At 41.2% G+C, this 26,353-nt stretch overlaps 1 protein-coding gene and 1 long non-coding RNA gene across 6 annotated transcripts in view; one reads left to right on the top strand and one right to left on the bottom strand.

The window, feature by feature from the left end:
* LOC146401482 (uncharacterized) overlaps positions 1–8,431 on the top strand; it is a 42,705-nt gene extending 34,274 nt beyond the window's left edge. The window contains exon 3 of the mRNA XM_084966898.1: positions 7,058–8,431. Coding sequence (XP_084823024.1) covers positions 7,058–7,944 — 887 coding nt within the window. The 3' untranslated portion in view covers positions 7,945–8,431. The remainder of the gene's footprint in view (positions 1–7,057) is intronic.
* The window catches only part of LOC146401481 (uncharacterized), a 366,756-nt gene extending 346,232 nt beyond the window's left edge, over positions 1–20,524 (bottom strand). For 4 of the 5 annotated variants that reach the window (XR_014809173.1, XR_014809171.1, XR_014809172.1 and 1 more), the window contains exon 1: positions 19,777–20,262. This is a non-coding gene — a long non-coding RNA (uncharacterized LOC146401481). Of the gene's footprint in view, positions 1–14,931; positions 14,988–18,110 lie in introns of those variants that run through there. The other variant, XR_014809175.1, reaches the window with a different exon arrangement.
* Between the last annotated feature and the right edge of the window lie 5,829 nt (positions 20,525–26,353).

Raw genomic sequence — 26,353 nt, 5'->3', positions numbered from 1 at the left:
TTTTTAGTGAGATCTAGTAGTAACTACACACATAAATTATTTGCACTTCCCAATTCCTGCAAGAAAATATCATTTCTAATAATGAAAAAGACTGATGCTCCTACTTATCCCTCTCTCTCTTCATTTACCATCCAGTTAAGTTAATGATAATGTTTTTAAAGGACACAATTGTCAGGAAGAAAAGATGGAGGAAAGGGAAAAGGAAAGACAGATAACAGAAACTAGAGGAAGAGGATACTTAAAGGGATGACCCCAAAACAACTTCCAAAGAGTTTTACCTCTACACTCAGGGGGAAAAGAACACACTAGAAGGACTTTACCTCACACTCTTTTAGTTGGTTGTCCGCAACAAGGTTATAGAAACACCACACAGAGGCTTTCTTAATTCCCCATCACAGTGCAGCACAACTCAGTGATTTGGAAAGGTCAGATCTCCCTAAAAGTCATACATCTGAAGCTGACAGCAAACACTCTGAATAAACTAGATTGTTCAACAAAAAAAAGTAATCTATTGTTTTGGGTTTTCCTTCCACAGAACCTCCAGTGCCCACTGGTAAGTTCTTTAATTCTCAGTTCCAGGATCTATAAAAACTTATTTCTCAGGAGAACTAGGAATATTTTCTGCACTCACTATTTTCACTTTTAGCTACTTACCCAAATTACCCCTTAAATTCTTGATTAAGTCTGAAAACATAATTCATCTACCTAAGAGTAAAAGGTAAGTAAATAATCTAGAACTGCTTCTAGTGAGTTTTAGGCAAAAACTAAAAACTTTACCTCTTGAGTTTAATGAGGAACAGAGGAGAGTAAAAGTATTAGAAACTAAAGAGGGTGCATAAAATTCATTGCAGCAGATTTTTCAAAAGGAGAGATTTTTTAACAGTTTTTAATAGGTTTCCTTTTCTCATAGGGGCTGAGAAAAAATAGGATGACAAAAACCTCTTATGCCCTCCACCTCCTCCTAAAACTCTACCTTGATCAGGGCTATTGCTCCACAGACACAGACAAAGAGGGCTAGAGCATCTTTCCTAAGAAGTACTTCTTTAGAACTATATTCAATAGCCTATGACCAAGTCATGCTTATGTTTTATTTTACAAAAAACTGTAGTAAAATCATATCCATATACACATTATTTTTCCCTAAACTACAATTTTGTTATGCTTTCATAGCTCCTAGAAGAAACTAAAAATAATTGATACTATACTTCCCACCCTTTGTTCATTGTCAAGTTGTGAGTGGTGTCCCAGGAAAAACAAACCCCCTTGATTAACTGAAACAAGAAAAAGAGGAAAACTCTTCTGGTAAATACCTAAATGTTTATCAACAAGGAAGCAATCCGAGATAGACAGGATTAAAATGGTGGAATAGAAGGACTGGAGTTCAACTTCTCTCCTAAAAACAACAAAATTCATAACTAAAGCCTGAGCAATCTCCACCCAAATAGACTGGAAACTTTAAAAAAGATACCCTACTCCAGAAGAAAAAGAGGAGGACACATCAAGAGGTAGGAGGGGCGATTTCGTGATATAACCAACCCCATACCTCCCAGGTGGGAAGCCCCACAGACTGAAAACTAACTGGTTCACAGACTCACCTACAGGAATGAGAGTTCTGAGCCCCACATCAAACCCTCACGGGCGGGGATCTGGCACTGGGAGAAAGAGCCCCTGGACCATCTGGCATTGAAGGCCAGTGGGGCTTGTGTGCAGGAGATCCACATGACTGGGAGAAACGGAGACCCCATTCTTAAAAGGCACACACGGACTTTCATGTGCACTGGGTCCCAGTGCAAAGCAAAGTCTCCATAGGACTCTGGGTCAAACCTGACTGCAGTTCTTGGAGGACATCCTAGGAAAACAGGGGTGAATGTGCCTTGTTGTGAGGGAAGGACGTTGAAGGCAAAGCTCTTGAGAATATTCATCAGTGTGCCTTTCTCTGGAGGTGACCATTTTGGGAAAATCTGGCCCCACCCATCAGTCAGCACTGAGAAGCCCCAGGCCAAACAAAAATCCAGGTGGGATGATAGCCCCACCCATCAGTAAATAGGCTGCCCAAAGACCCCCCAGGCACACAGCCACCTCTAATCTCATCCAGAGACAAAGCCCCACCCACCAGAGGGATAGGAATCAGCTCCACCTACCAGTGGGCAGGCATCATTCTCTGCCATAAGGAAGCATACAGCAAGCCCCATACCGAATTCAGCCACAAGGGGGGTGGACACCAGAAGTAAGAGAGGTTACAACTCTATTATCTGTAAAAAAAGGTCACCACACCAAAAACCTATAAAAATGAAAAGGCAGAGAACTATAACTCAGATGAGGGAGAAAGGAAAAACCCCCAGAAAATCAGCTAAGTGATGAGGAGATTCTCAGCCTCCAGGAAAAAGCCTTTAGACTGTTGATGCTGAAGATGATGCAAGATATTTGAAATAAACTGGAGGCAAAGATGGATAACTTACAGGAAACACTGAGCAAAGAGATACAAGATATAAAACTTAAACAAGAGGAGATGCAAAATACAATAGCTGAAATAAAAGATTCATTAGAAGCCACCACCAGCAGAACACAGGAGGCAGAAGAACGAATAAGTGAGGTGGAGGAAAGATTAGTGGAAATCATGGATGCAGAACAGAAAAGAGAAAAAAGATTGAAAACAAATGAAGAGAGTCTCAGAGAACCCTGGGACAATGTTAAATGCACCAACATCCATATTAGAGGGGTGCCAGAAGGAGAAGAGAGAGAGAGACGGGGGCAGAAAAAACATTCCAAGAGATAATAGCTGAAAACTTCCCTAACGTGGGAAAGGAACCACTCATTCAAATCCAGGAAACACAACGAGTACCATATAAAATACACCCAAGGAGGAATACACGGAGACACATATTAATCAAACTGACCAAAATTAAAGACAAAGAGAAAATCTTGAAAGCAGCTAGGGAAAAGAAACACATAACATACAAGGGAACCCCAATAAGGTTATCTGCAGATTTTTCAGCAGAAACTCTGCAGGCCAGAAGGGAGTGGCATGATATACTTCACGTGATGAAAGGAAAAAACCTCCAACCAAGATTGCTGTATCCAGCAAGGCTCTCATTCAGATTTGAAGGAGAAATCAAAACCTTCACAGATAAGCAAAAGTTGAGAGGATTCAGCAACACTAAACCAGCCTTACAACAAATACTAAAGGAACTTCTCTAGGCAGAAAAGACAGCAACAGGAAATAACAATTCCACAAATGACAAGGCTCACCAGTGAAGTTATATATACAGTAAAGATACGAAATCATCCATGCACAATTATACCACCAAAATCAGAAACCATGAGAAAAGGTGGGTACAAATGCGGGACACTGGAAATGAACTTGCAATTAAGAGAACAACAACTTAAAACAATCTCATAGACATATAGACTCATATCAAAACTTCAGAATAACTGCAAACCAAAAATCTACAATTGATACACAAACAAGGAATCTCTGGAGAAGAAATATATCTCATAGTAAAAAAGTGCATAATCCACCATGAAGGGGGTCATTTAACATCCTTGGAATGCTGAAGTCTTCTTAGATCTGATTCTGATTTTCTCTCCATCAATGAATTTATGACAATTATAATTAAATAATGCAACTGTACAATTAAATAATACAGTTCTACAATTGTATTACTAATAACCATTTCTCTCCACGGTACAATGTAAGGTCTATAATATCTTGCTTATCACATTACCTAGAATGGTGTAATGCCTATATTGAAGAATCAATAAGATGTAACAAATTGTGAGGACATATTTATATAGTTACACTGTTTTTTAACCAATTTATGCATTTTATATTTTACTTATTTTCAGAGGGTGTATTATTTTTGTTATTCTTACCAGTTATTTTTTATTATGCTATATAAAACATTCTTCTTTATAAATTTTAGTTGCATAATATAACAATTTTAATATAATGCTAATTTTTAAAGAAAAATTGAAATGTAATAGATAATACTAAATAGTAAGGATGAAAGCCATACAAAATGGAATAAAGTATAGAATAAATTTCCTATCTGTCTCAGCATATTTTCCATTCCACTTCTCCAGAGGGAGTCACTTAATCTGTTTCTTAAGATCCATGATATAATAATCTGTGTGAATGTAATTGTGTTTAAATGTATGTGTTTTATTCTGTAAAAAAAAGAAAATTTCAAAAAAAAAAAAAAGCAGTCCATACTTTTTAAGGTGAGGACAAATAAGAGAAAACAAAAGAACTAGTATATATTATTCTATGACATTATATTATTAGTATATAGAATATGTGACATTATAATAATTTTCTTAAAGGTTTCAATGCTGTAGGCTAATAACATTTTTTTAAAAGGCTCTGAAATGAGCATTGCATACTCTATCCACCACACTTGTGAACCTGACAAGAAAGAATGGGAAACTAATCTCTGTCTTGTTTTATTGCTCCTGGAAAAAATGGAGGGTTTGGTCTTCTCTGAAGGTCTCTTTTTTGATAATCCTCTGCAAACTCTATGAGTAGGAACCACACAAAGTAAAAAGCAATCTAACCTATGGTGTGGGCTTATTTTCTAGCAGTACCTTTCATGCCCACTGCTAAGTTCCTTCTGTTTCTAACAATTCTAGTATCCACAGATATCCTAAGTGATGTGGGAAATACTTTTCATGCTATTTCCAACTCTACCCAGGCATGGATATGAGCTAATGTACTTATTCAACATAAATCATAGCTCACTGTTGATTTCTACATTGAGGGAAGTCAGTTTACTGAAAGAGAGACGATTAGAGAAATGATATCCTGGAACTGGTTATCTGAAGTGATCACCAAAAACGATGAAAAATACTAATAATGACTCCAGGAGAACAGAAAAAGAATAAGAGAAAGTAGAAGGCATTTAGAACAGAGAGGATATATTAAAGTTAAGAAGGCAAACTTTAAAAATAGATTTTAACAGATTTACTTTTTATTTTAGGGCCACCCCTGTGGCATATGGAAGTTCCCAGGCTAGGGGTGCAATCGGAGCTACAGCTGTCAGCCTACGCCACATATACAGCAATGCCAAATCCAAGCTACATCTGTGACCTACACCACAGCTCACGGCAACACTGGATCCGTAACCCACTGAGCAAGGCCAGGGATCGAACCCAAGTCCTCATGAATACTAGTCAGGTTCATTACTGATGAGCCACAATGGGAACTCCTTAACAGATTTTTAAAGATTACAAATCCTTTAGAGGCTGAGAGAAAAGAATAAATGAAATAGGTTTACCTCCCTCAAAAATCTCTCATCTATAGACGCCTGTAATACCACTGATACAAATATAAAGGTGCCTTCCTCCCAAGAAGCATAACATTAGCAACCATATTCAGTGGCTTCTGACCAAGGCCCACTAAAATGCTTGTTTTCACTTGGAAAAGATACTCTTCATCGAGTTCCTGTTGTGGCTCAGCATGTCAAGAATCTGACATAGGGGAGTTCCCTAGATATTAGCATGCTAAGCAAAGTCAGTCAAACAGTGAGACACCAACATCATTTGGTATCACTTACATGTGGAAACCTCATTAAACTTTTGGCCCATTCTCAATTTGGGGAGACCCCTAACTCTCATTACTAACTTAAATTATATTTTCTATCCAATTTCAGTAACTAACGGTCCCATTTCTTCTGTATTAAATAAGAAAAGGGGCATTTAAACATGGTAGAAGCAAACACTCAAGCTCAATTAAAAGATGAACAATAAAATATAACTCTAAGAACTTGGGGAGTTCCCTGGTATCTCAGTGGGTTAAGGATCCAGCATTGTTACTGTAGTGGCTCAGGTCACTGCTGTGGTGCAGGTTCGATCCCTGGCCTGGGAAATTCCACATGCCACAGGCACAGCCAAAAAGAAAAAAAATTTTGGATTTCAATGAAATAAGTAATCATGCTTTATGTATTTATAAAAATATTAATTTTAGCTTGTTATGCATCACACAGCAAAAAATATTCCTTTTTTAGCATAGGTACTACAAGAACCAGCTGGTTTTCTACTTTAACTAATGCTACCATCTCTAAATCGCTATTAATGCAGAATCTCTGAAAAGCTGTGAGAGAGCTAAGGAAAAGTTCCAGCCTCATTGTCTCTCAAATATCTAGTTTAGCAATTTTTTTTTAGCTTTTTAGGGCTGCACCCACAGTATATGGGGGTTCCCAGGCTAGGGGTCAAATTGGAGCTGAAACTGCTGGCCTACACCACAGTCACAGCAACACAGGATCCAAGCCACATCTGTGACCTAAACCACAGTTCACGGCAACACAGGATCCTTAACCCACTGAGCAAAGCCAGGGATCAAACACACGACCTCATGGTTTCTAATCGGATTCGTTTCGACTGCACCACAACAGGAACTCCTAGTTTAGCAATTTTTATCACTCAAAGGGAGATGGAGCTTCCTTATGGAATCATAACCATTATATAATAATATAATTTTCTCAGAAAAAAAGTTCTTCTTTTCAGTTCATATCTCTATTAATTTTAATTTTTTGTTGTTGTTGTCTTTGTAGGGCTGTACCCACGGCATATGGAAGTTCCCAGGCTAGGGGTCAAATCAGAGCTGTAGCTGCCGGCCTATGCCACAACCACAGTAACTCAGAATCTGAGCCACATCTGCACCCTACACGCCAACTCATGGCAAAGCTGATTGGGCAAACCCAGGGTTCAAACCTGCATCCTCATGGACATGGTCGGGTTCATTACCCCTGAGCCACAACGGGAACTTTTCTCTATTCACTTTAATCGTACTCTCTAGCCATACTCTACCGATCAATTAACAATTCCTTTGTGTTATATTTTTCCTTTTTCTCAATTCAATTCCTGAAGAGTCTGTGTTTCAAAGGACCCCTTATCTAATTCTTTGTGCACGTACAGCTTCACAAATTTTACATTATTGGGAAGACACACTTATTGATTCAAGCTTAATGCAAAGTAAAAGTGTCTGCAACAAAAAAAAATGAAAATAGATAAAAATTACTGAGGATATGAACTGTTATTATATGCTCTGTTTTATTTTCAGGTAATTTGAGAGAAGGTTCAAAAACAGAGATAAAACATGGCACTAGAGAAACAAGAAAAACCACCCTAAAACAGGATCTTCAACTGAGAATTCAGGCAGACCCACCACAAAATAGCCAATACAGTCTTAAGTACCAGTCTAAAGGAACAGTAAGTGGCCCTGAGGAGGTCTATGAAATGGGACAAAAACAGAAAACTGGAGTGAAAGTTGAAGAGCTCCCTGAGAAAACTCAGAGTAAAAAAGAGAAGAGAGAAAAACATGGCAAAAGGCAAGGTACTAGGGAGGACATGGACAAGGAAAAGAAAACAGAAAAGGGCCAATCAAAGAAAGAAGACGGTGACAAAAAGGAAGGTGAAAATGAGGAGCAAAGGGGGAACAGGAAAAAGGAGGGAGATGAAGACAGGGAGAATAAAGAAAAGAAGGGAGATGAAGATAAGGAGCAGGACCAGGACAAGAAGGGCAATAAAGATGAAAACAAGAACAAGGACATGAAGGAAGATGAGGAGAAGACAGAGGACAAGGACATGAAAGGAGATGAGGACAAGACAGAAGACAAAGACCTAAAGGAAGATGAGGACAAAAAAGAGGACCAGGACAAGAAGGAAGATGAAGATATAAAAGAGGACCAGGACAAGAAGGATGATGAGGACAAGACAGAGGACAAACACATAAAAGGAGATGAGGACAAGACAGAGGACAAGGACATAAAAGGAGATGAGGACAAGACAGAGGACAAGGACATGAAGGGAGATGAGGACAAAAAAGAGAGCAAGGATATCAAAGAAGATTCTATTGCAAAAGGGAATAAAATAAAAAGGAGTAAAGAGAACAAGGGTATAAACCAAAAAGAAGATGTCAGGAAGGACAGCAAAAAAAGATCACTTTGAAGGAAAACAGCACCAGATTTTATAAACTGACAAAAAGAAACAAGTTTCACTCCAACACATCAATTTCAAAACTATCTCCCAGCCTTCTCCAGTATCGATTAAAATAATGGACTCCTTACTTTTCCTTTAGCCACAAAGCTTCTGCTCCTGTGCTTGCAACCTGGCAAAAGATCCTTCAGAAAGTTCAACTTTTTAGATCTCTCAGTCTCAACCTTCACCTTCCAAATGTAAATTTTTCAAAATGTATGTCCATGATGAATCATGGCCAGGAAGACATAATTTTTCTGAAATAAAACTCTGACTAAAGAAATGCACGTTTTTTTCTCAAGGAAGTGTGATATCTTCCTACCCACCAATTATTTATTTAGTCCCTACTAAGTGCAGTATCCATAGAGGAATGCAAGAATATCTGCATCAAGAAGATAAATGTAAATGAGAACACTAAAACAATGTTAAAAATATAAATATCAAAAAATGATTCAGAGCAGTAAATGCAATAGGATAAATTCAACAGAAAAATCTCTTTGGATACGGATAATACATGAAGGACGTTCACAGGCAGTAGAATTTGACCTGGGCATCAAAAAAAAAAGGACTTGTATATTCTTTTTTATTATTATTTTTATTACTCAATGAATTTACTACATTTATACTTGTACAATGATCATCACAACCCAATTTTATAGCATTTCCATCCCACAACCCTAGTGCATACCCCCACCCCCTCCAAACCATCTCCTTTCAGAAACCATAAGTTTTTCAAAGTCTGTGAGTCAGTATCTGTTCAGCAAAGAAGTTCATTCTGTCCTTTTTTCAGATTCCACGTGTCAGTGAAAGCATTTGATGTTGGTGTCTCACTATATGACTGATTTCACTTAGCATGGTCATTTCTAGGTCCACCCATGTTGCTAAAAATGCTGGTATTTCGTTCCTTTTGATGGATGAGTAATAGTCCATTGTGTATATGTACCATGCCTTCTTGATCCACTCCTCAGTCGATGGACATTTACGTTGTTTCCATGTCTTGGCTATTGAAAAGAGTGCTGCAATGAACATCGGAGTACATGTGTCTTGGAGAGTCATGGTTTTCTCTGGATAGATGCCCAGGAGTGGGATTGCTGGATCAAACGGTAGTTCTATTTTTGGTTTTCTGAGGAATCTCCATACTGCTTTCCACAGTGGTCCCGCCAAGTTACAATCCCATCAACAGTGGAATAGGGTTCCTTTTTCTCCACACCCTCTACCGCACTTACTGTTTGTAGACTTTTTGATGGTGGCCATTCTGGCTGGTGTAAGATGGTACCTCATGGTGGTGTTGGTTTGTATTTCTCTAATAATGAGTGATGCTGAACATCTTTTCATGTGTTTTTTGGCCATCTGTATGTCTTCTTTGGAGGATTGTCTGTTTAGATCTTCTGCCCATTTTTTGATGGGGGTGTTTGTTTTTTTGGTATGGAGCTGCAGAAGGTGTTTATAAATTTTGGAGATGAATCTCTTGTCAGTCGCTTCATTTGCAAAGATTTTCTCCCATTCTGTGGGCTGTCTTTTCGTTTTGTTTAGGGTTTCCTTTGCTGTGCAGAAACTTTGAAGTTTAATTAGGTCCCATTTGTTTATTTTTATTTTTACTGTCATCACTTTATGAGGTGGATCTGAGAAGATGGTGCTGTCATTTATGTCAGAGAGTGTTTGCCCTGTTTTCCTCTGTGAGTTTTATAGTGTCTGGTCTTAGATTATCTAGGTCTTTAATCCATTTGGAGTTGATTTTTGTGTATGGTGTTAGGGAGTGTTCTGATTCCATTCTTTTCCATGTGGCTGTCCAGTTTTCCAAGCACCACTTATTGAATGGGCTGTCTTTTCCCCATTGAATATTCTTGCCTCCTTAGTCATAGATGAGTTGGCTGTAGTTGCATAGGTGCATGGGTTTAACTCTGGGCTTTCTATCCTGTTCCACTGATCTATAGTTCTGTCTTTGTGCCAATACCATACGGTTTTGAGAATTGTTGCTTTGTAGTATAGTCTGAAGTCAGGGAGCCTGAGGCCTCCAGCTTCATTTGTCTTTTTTCAGCATGTCTTTGGCTATTCTGGGTCTTTTGTGCTTCCAAACAAACTTTAAAACATTTGGTTCGAGTTCTGTGAAAAATGTCCTTGGTCATTGCATAGGGATTGCATTGAATCTGTAGATTGCCTTGGGTCGTAGAGTCATTTTGATAATATTAACTCTTCCAATCCACATGCACGGTATATCTTTCCATCTATTTGTGTCGTCTTTGATTTCTTTCATCAGTGTCTTACACTTTTCAGAGAACAGGTCTTTTGTCTCTTTAGGTAGGTTTTCTCCTAGGTATTTTATTCCTATGGATGCGATGGTAAACGAGATTGCTTCCCTAATTTCTCTTTCTGATCTTTCATTGTTAGTGTATAGAAACACAGTCAATTTCTGTACATTAATTTTGTGTCCTGAGACCTTGCCACATTCATGGATGAGCTCTAACAGTTTTCTGGTAGCGTCTTTAGGATTCTCTAGGTATAGTATCATGTCATCTGCAAATAGGGATAGTTTTACTTCTTCCTTTCCAATGTGGATTCCTTGTATCTCTTTTACTTCTCATATCACTGTGGCTAGGACTTCCAAAACTATGTTGAATAGTACTGGCAAGAGCAGACATCTTTGTCTTGTTCCTGACCTCAGCGGGAATTCTTTCACCTTTTCACCATTGAGAATGATGTTCGCTGTGGTTTGTCACATATGGCCTTTATTATGGTGAGGTAGGTTCCCTCCGTACCCACTTTCTGCAGCGTTTTTTATCAGAAATGGGTGTTGGATTTTGTCAAAGGCTTTTTCTGCATCTATCGAGAGGATCATATGGTTTTTATTCTTCAGTTTGTTAATGTGGTGTATCACACTGATGGATTTGCAGATATTGAAGAACCCTTGCATCCCTGGAATAAATCCCACTGGATCATGATGTATAATCCTTTGAATGTATTGTTGGAGGCAGTTTGCTAGTATTTTGTTGAGAATGTTTGCATCTATGCTCATCAGTGAAATTCCCTGTAGTTTTCTTTTTTTGTGGTATCTTTGTCTGGTTTTCGTATCAGGGTGATGGTGGTCTCATAGAATGAGTTTGGGAGTATCCCTTCCTCTGCAATTTTTTGAAATAGTTTCAGAAGGAGAGGTGTTAGCTCTTCTCTAAATGCTTGACAGAATTTGCCTGTGAAGCCATCTGGTCCTGGACTTTTGTTTGTTGGAAGTTTTTAAATCACTGTTTTAATTTCAGTTCTTTTGATTGGTCCATTCATCTCTTCTATTTCATCTTGGTTTAGTCTTGGAAGATTGCACTTTTCTAAGAATTTGTCCATTTGTTCAGGGTTTTCCGTTTTACTGGCATACAGTTGCATACAGTAGGCTTTTTCCTTTCATCACGTGAAGTATATCATGCCACTCCCTTCTGTCCTGCAGAGTTTCTGCTGAAAAATCTGCAGATAACCTTATTGGGGTTCCCTTGTATGTTATGTGTTTCTTTTCCCTAGCTGCTTTCAAGATTTTCTCTTTGTCTTTAATTTTGGTCAGTTTGATTAATATGTGTCTCCGTGTATTCCTCCTTGGGTGTATTTTATATGGTACTCGTTGTGTTTCCTGGATTTGAATGAGTGGTTCCTTTCCCATGTTAGGGAAGTTTTCAGCTATTATCTCTTGGAATGTTTTTTCTGTCCCCTTCTCCTTCTGGCACCCCTCTAATATGGATGTTGGTGCATTTAACATTGTCCCAGGGTTCTCTGAGACTCTCTTCATTTGTTTTCAATCTTTTTTCTCTTTTCTGTTCCGCATCCATGATTTCCACTAATCTGTCCTCCACCTCACTTATTCGTTCTTCTGCCTCCTGTGTTCTGCTGGTGGTGGCTTCTAATGAATCTTTTATTTCAGCTATTGTATTTTGCATCTCCTCTTGTTTAAGTTTTATATCTTGTATCTCTTTGCTCAGTGTTTCCTGTAAGTTATCCATCTTTGCCTCCAGTTTATTTCAAATATCTTGCATCATCTTCAGCATCAACAGTCTAAAGGCTTTTTCCTGGAGGCTGAGAATCTCCTCATCACTTAGCTGATTTTCTGGGGGTTTTTCCTTTCTCCCTCATCTGAGTTATAGTTCTCTGCCTTTTCATTTTTGTAATTTTTTGGTGAGGTGACCTTTTTTTACAGATAATAGAGATGTAGCCTCTCTTAATTCTGTTGTCCACCACCCTTATAGCTGAAGTTAGTATTGGGGGGGTGGCTTGCTGTATGCTTCCTTGTGGCAGGGACCAATGTTTGCCCACTGGTAGGTGGAGCTGATTCCTATCCCTCTGGTGGGTGGGGCTTTGTCTCTGGATGAGATTAGAAGTGGGTGTGTGCCTGGGGAGTCTTTGGGCAGCCTGTTTACTGAGGGGCAGGGCTGTCATCCCACCTGGATTGTTGTTTGGCTTGGGGCTTCTCAGTGCTGGGGGGGGGGGCAGATTTTCCCAAAATGGCCACCTCCAGAGAAAGGCACACTGATGAATATTCCCAAGGCTTTGCTGCCAATGTCCTTTCCCCACAAGAAGCCACATTCACCCCTGCTTTCCCAGGTGGTCCCCCAAGAACTGCATTCAGGATTGACCCAGATTCCTATGGAGATTTTGCTTTGCACTGGGACCCAGTGCACATGAAAGTCCGTGTGTGCCTTTTAAGAATGGGGTCTCCATTTCTCCCAGTCCCATGGAGCTCCTCCACACAAGCCCCACTCACCTTCAATGCCAATACTCCAGGGGCTCTTTCTCCCAGTGCCAGATCCCCACACGTGGGAGTTCCATGTGGGGCTCAGAACGCTCACTCTGTGAACATGACTTTCCAATCTGTGGGGCTTCCCACGCGGGAGGTATGGGGTTGGTTATATCACGAAACGCCCCTCCTACCTCTTGATGTGACCTCCTCTTTGTCTTCTGCAGTAGGATATCTTTTTGAAGGTTTCTGGTCCATTTGGTTGAAGACTGCTCAGCACTTAGTTGTAAATTTTTTTGTTGTTTTGTCTTTTTGCCTTTTCTAGAGCCGCTTCTGCAGCACATGGAGATTCCCAGGCTAGGGGGTCTAATTGGAGCTGTAGCCATAGGCCACAGCCACAGCCACAGCAACTTGAGATCCGAGCCGCATCTGAGACCTACACCACAGCTCACAGCAACACTGGCTGCCCAACCCACTGAGCAAGGCCAGGGATCGAACCCGCAACCTCATGGTTCCTAGTCAGATTCGTTAACCACTGCGCCACGACAGGAACTCCAAATTTTGTTGTTTTTAGGAGAGAAGTTGAGCTCCAGTCCTTCTATTCCACCATATTAATCCCATCCTCCAGGACTTGCATATTCTTTGAGGCTGTGGATTCCTCTAACAGAGTATAAACTCCTTGAAGGAAAAATCTGTATCTTACCATTATCTTAATCCTCAGTGCCTACAACAATGTTTACTAAATTGACTGGGAAAAGAAGAGAGGGGACAAAAATCAGACATGAAAAATATATTCTATAGGCAGGGAGTAGAGCAGGAAATTTGGGTACAGCAAAGTTCCCCAAAGTATAGTCCACAAACCACCACTAATGTATAAGATGATATCAGGTGATACTCGGGTAAATATTTTAACAGTAACATGTAATATTTGTTATTAAATGAATTATAAAAGAAGTATATTCAGCCTCATCAAGCCCATGATTTTGAAGAAATTGTAAATTAGAATGAGACTAAGTTAAAAAGTTTGAAGATTTAAAGAAAAATATTGCATAAAAAATAATACAGGTTGTCTTAGATATGGCAAAAATTATGAAAAATAGTGGGATCTGAATAATTGAAATTTGGCAAGCACTGAGGGTATTAGAAGAAAATAAGGTTGAAATTTCAAAACAGGGTTCTGGGAGTTCCCCGGTGGCCTGGCGGTTAAGGATTTGGCATTGTTCCTGCTGTGGCTCGAGGTCAGTCTCTAGCCAAGGAACTTCTGCATGCCACAGGGGTGGTCAAAAAAAAAAAAAAGACAGGGTTGTGGAAGGACTTGAGCTTTTATTTAATTTGTTTCATAGGCAATAGAAATATAAGCTGAGATGTCTTTCAGAAAGAGAAAGGAGGCAGAGAGATCAGTGATACAGCCACAAAAAGACAAGAGCCTAAATTAATTTGGAGGCGATGAGACCAAAATGAAAGAAACAGATGTGACAATCATCTTGAAAGAGAAATGAACCTACTTTGACCACTAACTGAATGCATATGATATGGAGAAACTCAAAGATGACCCCAAAGTTTTGCCACTGGCTAGCTGATAAGATGAAGGCATCATCCATAGAAGAGCAATCCAGAGGGAGAAAGACAAGCTATACGCTAACTTTGGGAATGTAATCAATAATGGCTTCACACTATCCCTACAATACTTATATTTGAGACAATTTTTATAATAACCATAGCACCAAATTAGAGCTCTGTGTGTGTGTGTGTGTGTGTATTTTGAGACCACACCCACGGCATATGCAGGTTCCCGGGCTAGAGGTCAAATCAGAGCTGTAGCTGCCGGCCTATGCCACAGTCACAGCAACTTGGGATCCGAGCCGCATCTGAGACCTACACCACAGCTCACATCAACGCCAGATCCTTAACCGAGTGAGTGAGGCCAGGGATCAGACCTGCATGCTCATGGATTCTTGTCAGATTCGTTTCTGCTGAGCCATGACGGCAACTCATAGAGTTCATTTTTTTTTTAGCTTCTGTGTGATCCAGGCCAATATTTCCAACTGCAGACTTTACTCCTCCTTTTGACTGAGTCATTGGCCAAATATTTATCAAGAGCCTAGGGTTATATGCCAGGCAATGCCTTAGGTGCTGAAAATGCAATGGTAAGCACAATTAAATACAGTCCATGCCTAATGGAACTTATTCAAAAGGAAAGATGTTAATCCAATAATAAACACATAAAATTGCAAATATAACAAGTTTCATTCTTTTTTTTTTTTTTTCTTTTCTAGGGCCACACCCACAGCCTATGGAGGTTCCCAGGCTAGGGGTCTAATCGCAGCTGTAGCCGCCAGCCTACACCAGAGCCACAGCAGCATCAGATCCCAGCCACATCTGCAACCTACACCACAGCTCACGGCAACACTGGATCCTTAACCCACTGAGCGAGACCAGGGATCAAACCCAAAACCTCATGGTTCCTGGTCAGATTCGTGAGCCATGACGACAGGAACTCCAACTAGTTTCATTCTAAAATGACCTGTAATAGGAAGATTTCTACCTAATCAACCAAGTCAGGGACAGCTTAATATTAAGAACATACTACTTTATTCTGTGATAATCCATGTGGGAAAAGAATCTGAAAGAGAATGGATATGTGAATATGTATGACGGAATCACTTTGTTGTACAGCAGGCATAATCACAACCTTATAAATCAACTAAACTATGCTTCAATAAAACTTAAAAAGAAAGAAAGTACTGCTTGACAGAAAAAGACAAATAGCACATGATATCACTTACCTGTGGAATCTACAATATGATACAAATGAATTTATTTACAAACTAGAAACAGACTTACAGATAGAAAACAAATTTATGATTATCAAAAGGGGAAGGGGCTGGGGGAGGAGAAGGATAAATTAGGAGTTCGGGATTAGTGGACACAAACTACTATATATAAAATAAACAACAAAGTCCTACTGTATAGCACAGAGAACTATATATCCATTATCTTGTAATTAACTGTAATGGAAAAGAATATGAAAAAGTATGTGTGTGTGTGTGTGTGTGTGTGTATGTATATATATATATATATAATATAACTGAATCACTTTGCTGTACACCAGAAACTAACATAACATTGTAAATCAACTACACTTCAATAAAAGAAATTTTTAAGAGACTTATTTAAAAGAAAAAAAGGAAAGAAAATATTGCTTGAATTGAGGGAGTTCCTGTTGTGGCTCGGCGGTAATGAACCCAACTAGTATCTAAGAGGAAACAGGTTCGATCCATGGCCTTGATCACTGGATTAAGGAGCCGGCATTGCCATGAGCTGTGGTGTAGGTCGCAGATGCTGCTCAGATCCCCAGTTGCTATGACTGTTGGTAGGCCGGCAGCTCCAATTTGACCCCTAGCCTGGGAACTTCCATATGCCCCAGGTGCGGCCCTTAAAAGACAGACAAAAACAAAATCAAAAAAAAAAACAAACAAAACCAAAAAGAAAAGCAAAGAGCAATAGGAAACATAGTTCAAAACAAAGTTGGAGAAGCAGGCCAGAAGTCACACTATGTAGAACATTTTAAGACATGTTAAATTTTGTCTTTGGCCAATTGAAAACCACCAAAAGGTTCTTCATGAGACATGATTAGATTTACATTTTGAACCAAAAATCACTCTAGCTGCAAGTGGAGGAGAGTTTGAAGAAGAGCCAAGGTGGTAGGAGAAGACCAAGTCAGATGGTACTGCAATCATTGAAAGGTGAAGGTATCCTGGTGGTGAGAGAGCAAAATGGAGGTAGAAATGGAGACATTTAGGAGGTCTTTCCATTTTATATATATTGAGTTTGATGTGTCTTTGCAGTATTCAAAAGAAAACATCAAACAGGCAATTGATAAAGAGGTAAGAACCTCAAAGATGTCTGAGCTGTAGATGCAAAATTAAGTCATCTGTGGGGTTGGGAACTGAAGAAGAAAATGGAAATTTTATAACTAAAAAAAAATAACCAAAATGAAAAATCACTGGATGGGGTTACCAACAGAACTGAGATCACACAAGAATCTGTAAATTCTCCAATCCAAACTGAGAGAAAACAGATTCAAAGAAACAAATGAACAGACCCACGGACACCTGTGGGAAATAACAAAACAACTAACATTCTTGTCATCAGAATCTCAAAAAGAACAGGACAAACAGTGCTGAAAAAAAATGGAAGAAATGATGACTTAAGGCTTCCCAAATGTAGTGAAAAACAGAAAAACCTACAATTCAAGAAACTAAGGCAACCTCTAACACAATAAACCCAAAGAAACTCATACCCAGTCATATCATAATCAAATTTCTGAGCACTAAAGATAAAGAAAAAAGACTGAAAACATCCAGACAGAGAAAAACAAACATTTTTAAAAGAACAAGCAATAAAAAATAAAAATAATAAAAAATGAAATTAAAAAAGAAAAAAATAGAACAACTATTCAAATGACAGCAGATTTCTCAACAAAAAAAACCATTAGGCTGGAAAACAATGGCATAGTATTTCTCAAGTGCCAAAAGACAAGAACTACCAAGTCAAAAGTTTATATCCAGAGAAAATATCCCAAGAAACTACAAAAACATTTCTGGAACTATTAAAGTGAGTTTAGCAAGGTCACAATACAACTCAATCATATTTATGTATGCTAGCAATAAATAATAGGAAACAAAAATTAAAGAACAATACTATTTGCAACCACTTGCAAAGACAATTAACACATATTATCAAACAAAATAATCAACCATACATCAATAAAACTTTTAAAAATGAAAAAAACAATACATACAGAATCTGCATGCTGAAAATTACAAAATGTTGATGAAATATAAGAAAAAAAGATCTAAATATAAAAAAAGAGATACATGCAGTCTTAGTTAACTGGAAGACTCAATAAAGATACCGATTCTCCCCAAATTGATCCAGAGTTTTAACATATTCCTATCAAAGCTTTCTTTTGGAGTTCCCGTCGTGGCGCAGTGGTTGACGAATCCGACTAGGAACCATGAGGTTATGGGTTTGGTCCCTGCCCTTGCTCAGTGGGTTAACGATCCGGCTTTGCCATGAGCTGTGGTGTAGGTTGCAGACTCGGCTCGGATCCCGCATTGCTGTGGCTCTGGTGTAGGCCGGTGGCTACAGCTCCAATTGGACCCCAAGCCTGGGAACCTCCATATGCCGTGGGAACGGCCCAAGAAATGGCAAAAAGAAAAAAAAAAAAAAAAAGCTTTCTTTTGTAGATACAGACAAGCTGGTCCTAAAATGGAATAACTAAAACAAAAGTGAAAAATAATAATAATGAAATGTTAAGATTTATTGTATAACTACTGTGTTAAGACTCATATATAGGAAGAGAAATAGATTCATCTATCAATGGACTGTGACCATACGGAAAAAGACCCACACAAGTATTCCCAACTGATTTTTCACAAAGGTGCAAGACCAATTCAGCGGCGATTTTGGTATCCTTTGAAAACAGCATTTTCAATAAAGAGTATGACAAACAACTGGACTTCCACCCAACAAACAAAAAGCACTTTAACCTCAACCTAAATCTCACACTATATTTTTAAACATGAAGTCAAAATTAATCATAAATCTAAACATAAAATATAAACTCAAAACTTTTAAGACAAAAATAGGAGAGAAGTATTGTGACGTCAATGTAATACGAAAAGCACAATCCACAAAAGGAAAATTAGATAAACGGGACTCTATCAAAATTTAAGACTTTGATTTTCAAAACTCCCTGTAGAGGATGAACGTACACCCAATAGACGGGAAGAAACATCTGTGAAACACATATTCAACAAACGGCTTTTCTCCAGAATGTAATCAGGAACTCCCTAAACTCAGCATCAAGAAAACAAAACAATCCAAATAGAAAATGGGCAGGAGACCTGAACCAACATTTCACCAAAGAGGAAAGAGATGAAAAGATATATATCACCATCAGACACTAAAAACACGCAATTCTAAATATAATTAGGTAACACTATAGAGATCTACAAGCCAACTACAATGTAAAAGTACTGATAATACCAAGGGTTACAACCATTAGCAAGTGAATCTTTTATATATACATGGCTAGGGGAATCTAAAATAACACAGCAACTCTGGGAAAGAGTCTGTCAATTTCTTATGAAGTAAAACATGCACTGACCATATAACCTAGCTATCCTCATACTCCTGGAATTTTATCCTAGAGAAATAAAACACGTCCACATGCACAGAGAAAAAACTGTACTGGACTATTCATAAATTTCTTTTGTAACAGACTAAAGCAAGAAACACTCCAAATGTCTTTCAGGGAGCAAATGGGTAACAAAATGTGGCATATCCATATCCGTATCATGAAATATCATAAGCCATCAAAAAGGAACAAAATCCTGACCCACACAATAACTTAGATGGACCTCCAGGGTGTTAGGATCTTTGACTCTCATATGGTTACATATTTGTAACACTCTTGAAATGCCATAACTATAGTGATGGAGAACGGTCGGTGGCTGGCGAGGGTTAAAGCTGGGGGGAAGCCTAACTAAAAAGACACAGCATGAGTGAGATTCTTTTTGGTGATAAAACCATTTTGTATTCTGACATCGGTGGAAACTGCATACGTGATATGAAATTTCATAGTACTACAGATTCCCGAAAAAAACTATGTAAAAACTGGTGAAATCTAAATAAGGTTAATAATAATATTACACCAACGTGAGTTTCCTGGTTTTGAAAAATGTATGATTATGTAAAATGTTATCATTGGGGAAAGATGGGTGAAGAACACTTTGGGGGTGGGGGGGGCTGGGGACTTGATTGCTTGCTTGCTTGCTTGCTTGCTTGCTTGCCTTTCGTTGGCTGCCTCTTTGTTCTGGCTACACTATTTTTGCCACTACTTGTGGGTCTTAATGCAAAATAAACAGGTTTTAAGAAGAAAGGAAGGGAAGAAGGAAAACCCCCCAAACGGATCCTCTTCCTCCTGCTGGAGAAGCAAAGGGCAAAGCGCGTTGCATCCGCTCAGGTTTCAGCCAACTGCGACATACCGCTTTATACAAGAGGTGGAAAGCGGTGGGAAACGAACTTACTGCTTTGGAAGAGGGAGAGAAATCCCTTTTCCGGAAGCGGATCCTTCAGAGAATTAATTCCTTTGCCAAGCCAAGGCTCCTTTCTGTGGCAAATCTAATCTTCAAGACGCGGACGGCCTCCTCCTCACCTCAAGGCGGAGCCGCGAGCAGCGCGGGGGCCGGCGGCTCCGCCCTTGCACCTCAGGCTGAGGCAGCTCCCGGCAGCGCTCAGGCCGGGTTCCCCGCGGCCGGTGCTCCCGCTCGCCGCCGACCTCGCTAGGTCCTCTCGGTTTCCGACGTTCACGCCCGTCTCCTCACGCTCTCCCCGGCCTGTCTCCGCACAGTGTCCCTTCCCGACACCACCCTCTCCTCGCAATTTCATCCCCTCAGTTCGCGCCGGAACGCCTTCTCCCCTCACAGCCTCGGGCTCAGGGCAGGCTCCGCTCGCAGTTTCGCATCACAGCCTTCTCGCCTCACCATTTCTCCTCAAGCCCCTTCATTTCACACAGTTTGCCCCTCCCCTCAGTTCCGCCTCAAGGTTTCCCTTCACCACCTTCTCTCCTCAGTTTCTCCCTCACAGACTTCTGCCTCAGTTTCAAAACGAATGGGACACTGTGGGGCTCTCGCTCCCTGACAGATCTCTCCATCCCTGCCCACTGCCCTCAGGCGTCCCTGTCGGATATTCTTTAGTTGTTTGTCCAACAGAGGCTAAGGCCCCACCAAAAGGAAGACATTAACTACTTCACATGGACCAGGGCTGGCAGCCCCCTGAGCTCCTGGCTCCTAAGGATTGATAAGGCTCAACTCCTCTGACCCCGCCCCCTCACCTCACCATCAACCAATCAGAGACTCGGGCAGCCGCCGTCGCACGTCCCCGCCCTCCGTTTGCCTTTAAAAGTGCTTTGCTCTAGGAGTTCCTGTCCTGGCTCAGTGCTCAACGAGTTCCTGTCCTGGCTCAGTGGCCAAGGAATCTGACTAGGTTGAGGGTTCGATCCCTGGCCTTGCTCAGTGGGTTAAGGATCCAGCGTTGCCGTGAGCTGTGGTGTAGGTCGCAGACGCGGCTCGGTTCCCGCGTTGCTATGGCTCTGGCTTAGGCAGGCGGGCTACAGTTCCGATTAGACCCCTAGCCTGGGAACCTCCATATGCCGCAGGAGCGGCCCAAGAAAATGGCAAAAAGAGACCAAAAATAAAGCGGTTTGCTCAAGAAACCCTTCTGAGAGTTCTGCAGCCCCAGCTAGAGCAGTGACAAGGCAGGGATCCTCAACCGCTAGGCCGCCTGGGAACTCCAGAGCTGGCCCTCTTTGACCACTAGCTGTCCTGGAATCCTTGCACTGCGCCTTACAGTGAACGCTGCACTTCCCTTCACTACAACAGGGTAGAGTCAGCAGACTGGCTTTACTGCCCCCCACCCCCATCCGACGACAGGTCCCTAACAGTTTCCCCTCACCACCGTCTCTACTTGATTTCCCCCTCACCACCTCACCCTTCCTAGTTTCCCTTCACCACCTTTTATCCAGTTTCCCCCTCAAAGGCTCTCCGCCTGTCGTCCCCCACAACACCTACTTTTTTTCCTTGTACTACTTTCTCTCTCCACATTTTCCCCCCAGACCACTTTCTCCCCTCAGTTTCCTCCAACTACCTTCTCCCCTCACCATTTCCACTCACGACCTTCTTTCCTCATTTTCTCCCTCACTGCCTTCTCTTCTCACAATTCCTCCCCTAGCCCCTTCCCTCCTCACCCTTTCCCCTCAGGCCTTTCATTCCTCACTCTTTCCCCCTTACTGCAGTATTCCCTCAGTGTCCTCCTCACATATTCCCCTCACCACCTTCTCCCCTCAGTTTACCCCTCTCTGCCTTCTCCTCTCACAATTCCTCCCTCATAGCCACTGGGTTTTCCTCTCACAGTTTCCCCCTCACATTTTTCCCTCACCTTCTCTTTTCATTTTCCTCCGAACGACTTTTCCTCTCACAACCACTTTCTCACCACCTTCTCGCCTCACAACTTCCCCATCATTGTCTTCTATCCTCAGTTTCCCACTCCCTGCCTGCCTTTGACAGAATTTCTCCCTCACTGTCTTCTCCCCTCACTTTCCCCCTCAACATCTTCTCCCATCAGTTCCACTCATCATCTTCTTTTCTCAGTTTCCTCCTCAATTCCTCTCCCTTCATTGTCCCTCTCTCCAGCTACTCCCCTCACCACTAGCCCTCAGTATCTTAGACACTCGGTTTCTAACTCACTCTGTTCTCCTCTCCCTCTCCCCCTCACCAACGTCTCTCCTACAGTTTTCCCTCACTGCCTTCTCCCCTCCCTGCCTTATTTCCTCACACTTTCAATCAAAATGTGGAAATATTTTCAGATACTAAACAGAATTAATGAGCCAGAAAACACAGTAATCAAACTGAAAAATTAATTACAAAGGTTCAACAGACTAGATCAGGCAGAACAAAGGATCAGCAGAGAGTGAAAGTTCTGCCTGAGCCATGTCCTCCACCCATGGCTTAGGCCCTTTAATACAACTTGACAACTAGCCTTGCAAAACCTTTGACTCATTAACTGATTCGGTCTAAGCTGCAAAAAAAGTGAACTCCTTTCCCTGAACTCTGTGTCTCCCTACCATATGCCCCCTGCCGTGTGACTGGGAAGTACCCCAGATTCCTTCTACATGTCCACTAGCATTCTACAGGCCCCAAGCCCTGTAATTTCTATCCCTCATCCACAACCCATTCATTCTACCCTTGCCTGAGAACAGGATTTCTAGAGTTTTCAACTGGATGACTTAGTCTCTTATTGGCCTCTATCTTCAACTTCCACATGGTAGAGTAACCTAAAACCTAAAATGTAGTGTTATTAAGCTACTCAAAGCCTCCAAGTAGCTCCCCTTACGCATAAAGTCAGAGCTCTTTGGGCCAGCACACAAGCCCTTTATGACCTGGCACTGCATTACATTAGCCTCATCTTTCGTTAACTCCATCCCAGCACCCAACAGTCCCATCCCTGCAAAACATGTAATGTTTACTAAGCAGGCCTTGCTCTCTCGTGCCTCTGTTTCGTTTCATGTTCCATTTACTTCACCTCAAATATCCCTCCCTTCTTCATCTAGCTCACCAGGCACAACCTCCTACGGGCAATTGTCTGCCTTCCATGTGTGAAGCATGGTGCCAGGACCTTTGCCAACCAGTGTCATTCCCTCACCCCTATAAGGCTGGTATTCTTATCACCATTTTACAGATGGGGAAAATAAGGTTTAGAGGGAGCCAAACATATGAGTGTAGAATCATTTCTGGGCTCTCTATTCTGCTCCATTGATCTATGAGTCTGTTTTTATGCTGGTATCATACAGTTTTGATGATGGTAGCATTGTAGTATGGGTTGAAATAAGAGGGTGATACTTCCAAATTTGTTCATTCTCAAGACTGTGGCTATTCAGGATAAGGATGTTTTCCAGGTTTCTGACATGGACACCTGAGGTGCTGGTTTAGGAAGTGAATCAAAAGAGAATTCAGGGGAAATTCTGGGGTGGGGGAGTAGTATTCTGGAATCAGGAGAGAGAGTAATATGCTATGTTTTGAACAAGTCGAGTGCAAACTACTTGTGGAATGAAAAGGCAATATTAAATTTTAAAATGTAACTTGGAGGGGAGTTCCCGTCATGGCACAGTGGTTAACGAATCCGACTAGGAACCATGAGGTTGTGGGTTCAATCCCTGGCCTTGCTCAGTGGGTTAAGCATCCGCCTTGCTGTGGCTCTGGTGTAGGCCGGTGGCTACAGCTCCGATTCGACCCCTAGCCTGTGAACCTCCATGTGCCGTGAGAGCTGCCCAAGAAATGGCAAAAAAAAAGACAAAAAAAAAATAATTAATTAATTAAATAAATAAAATGTAACTTGGAAGTTATTTACCAGTTAACTTACCTCCTCTTCTAATGAAAAAACAAAAACAATACCTTGGGCCACGTGATGCCTTGGGTGTCTAGAAGTTAAACGAAAATCGAGTTCTACAGTTCAAGAAAGGAAGTGAACAGGAGGTATAAAGGTGGAAGTTATGAGTATGTGGGTGAGAGCTGGCTTCTAGGATATGGATGGGAAATAATATCTAGGAAGAAAAGAAAAGAGAATCTAAGACTTAATCCTAAGAAACAGAAACATATTAAAAGCCAGTATAAGGAGAGACTGCAAGGAAAAAGAAATGATTGAGACAGGTGAGTGGAAGGGTTGACACTGCAGAAGCCAAAAAGGAGACCATGACAAGGAGAAGGGCCTGATCAGCAAAGCCTGATTCCTCAGCTAGATGAGATATTTCACTCACATGTGGTTGGTTGTATGTCTACACATTGATTTATTGCTACCTTATTCTAAATAACAATTATGAATAGCTCATTAAAAATGTTTTCAGGAATTCCCATTGTGGCTGGAGTTCCCGCTGAGGCTCAGCAGGTTAAGAACTTGACATAGTGTCCATGAGGATGTGGATTCAATCCTGGCCTTGCTCAGTGGGTTAAAGATCCGGTGTTGCCGTGAGCTGCAGCATAGGTCACAGATGCAACTCTGATCTGGCATTGCTGTGGCTGTGGCTTAGGCCAGCAGATACAGCTCCAATTCAACCTCTAGCCCAGGAACTTCCCGTATGCCGCAGATTCAGCCCTAAAAAGAAAAAAAAAAAGTGTTTTCAAAACAATATAAAATTAAACTGAAGAGAGGAAATCAGGAAAATTAAAAATAATGAAAATGTGAAATAATCATATGGTGTCCTTTATCTGTGGACTCTCAAAAATATGATACAAGTGAACTTACAAAACAGAAACTGACTCACTGACATAGAAAACAATTTACGGTTACCAGACGGGATGGGGGGAGGGTAAATTAGGAGTTTGGGATTAACATATACACAGTACCGTGTATAAAATAAACAGGGACCTACTGTGGAGCACGGGGAACTATATTCAATACTGTCAGCTTCTCAGTCAAGTGAAATTGTTTTCTATTTACATTGCCGCCTTGTTTGGCTTGGTTCTTTGTTCTTCTGCAGAAAATTTATAGTTGAACTTCTTTAAATTCCTATCGTATTATACCACTTCTTCCTAACACTGAGGCCAAAGAGACCCTACCCTAGTGGCTCCTCAAAAAGAGACACACCACTTAACAGATCGAGAAAGGTAACTTGGAAACCCCTACACTAAGCCCAGCAGCAAGCTCAGTCAGGTCATCCTTTGTGCCTGATGCACACTGCAGGAGCAGTCTTCAGACAGAATGAGAGGAAGTGGCAGGGGCCCTAGCTTTCTGCTAGCCTGGCCTAATCAGGCTTAGGTGCACAGAGGATCAGATGGGTCGTGTGCCCTTTATCACAGTGCTCCTCTCAGAGGAGCTTTGTAAAGTGCTGAGTGGCAGTATTCCCCGTCATTCCCAAATGTGGGATTCACACCTCTGGTGGTACCTGAGACAATGGTTTTAGCTGGAACATGGGTGATCACCTTGATCACCCCAGGATTAGTACAGCATCACCCCACCCTCATTGGAAAGGCCATGTGGTACAAGAGGGGTTGGAAATTAGGGGAAGGAAAAGAAAGAAAGAAGAGAATCAAGAAGATGGAACCAGTGGAAGTGAAAGCTAAGCCAGAGAACTCCCCCAGTGCCCAGGGAAAGATGTCTCGTCTAGGACTAACCCAAGCGACATGGAATCTTCTCCACAAAATTTTGTGTGGTGGGAGGACACGGGGGTCCCAATGAGGGGAAACAAAAGCCATTTGGGGAGGAGGCCTCAGGAGGAAACACCCTGACTCTCCCAAACCTCCCCTGACCTTCCTTCTGGGGGCTCCTGTCCCCCTGGCTAAATTCCACACTCCATCACAGACACCCTCCCGAGACCAGAGTCAGAAAGATGAGTGTAGGGAGTTCCCGTTGTGGCTCAGTGGTTAACAAACCCGACAAGTAACCATGAGGTTGCAGGTTCGATCCCTGGCCTCCCTCAGTGGGTTAAGGATCTGGCATTCCTGTGGCTGTGGTGTAGGCCAGCAGCTACAGCTCTGATGAGACCCCTAGCCTGGCACCCTCCATATGCCGTGGGTGTGGCCCTCAAAAGACAAACCACAAAAAGAAAAAAGAAAAAACGAAAGATGAGTGTAGAAGGTGAGGGACAACTGTCAAATTTCACAGATCGAGGCAGTGGAAATGCTGGCCAAGGACTTGTTGATTAAATGGATGGTGGAGGGTACTCAGCTGTATGGATGAGCAAGCTAATAAAATGAGAAAGGGATCCACGAGTATAAGCAGCTTTCTATTTCAGATAAAGATCCAAACCCCAACACTTTTGGGTAATCCAGGAAAAGTATTATCCTCTCTGCAGGCTTCTCTTCCAATCTGCGGGGGGAAGTTACTAAGTTATAACTCATATTTCATTTCATTACCTCCTATTTTCTACACTTATCACATCGGGTTTTTTTTTTTTTTCTTTTTAAGGCCAAAGGTGCAGCATATGGAAGTCTCCAGGCTAGGGATCCAGTTGAAGCTGTAGCTGCCACGTCTGCGACCTACTCCACAGCCCAAGGCAATACCAGATTTTTAACCAGCTTGAGCGAGACGAGGGATCAAACCTGAGTCCTAATG

Source organism: Sus scrofa, chromosome 7 (assembly GCF_054392235.1).
Source record: "Sus scrofa isolate SSC_HxYL_T2T_F1_AM1 chromosome 7, Sscrofa_HxYL_maternal_Yorkshire_Landrace_v2.0, whole genome shotgun sequence".
Lineage (NCBI taxonomy): Eukaryota > Metazoa > Chordata > Mammalia > Artiodactyla > Suidae > Sus > Sus scrofa.
Note: the sequence above shows the minus strand (reverse complement) of the source record. Positions and strands in the feature narration are given on the sequence as shown.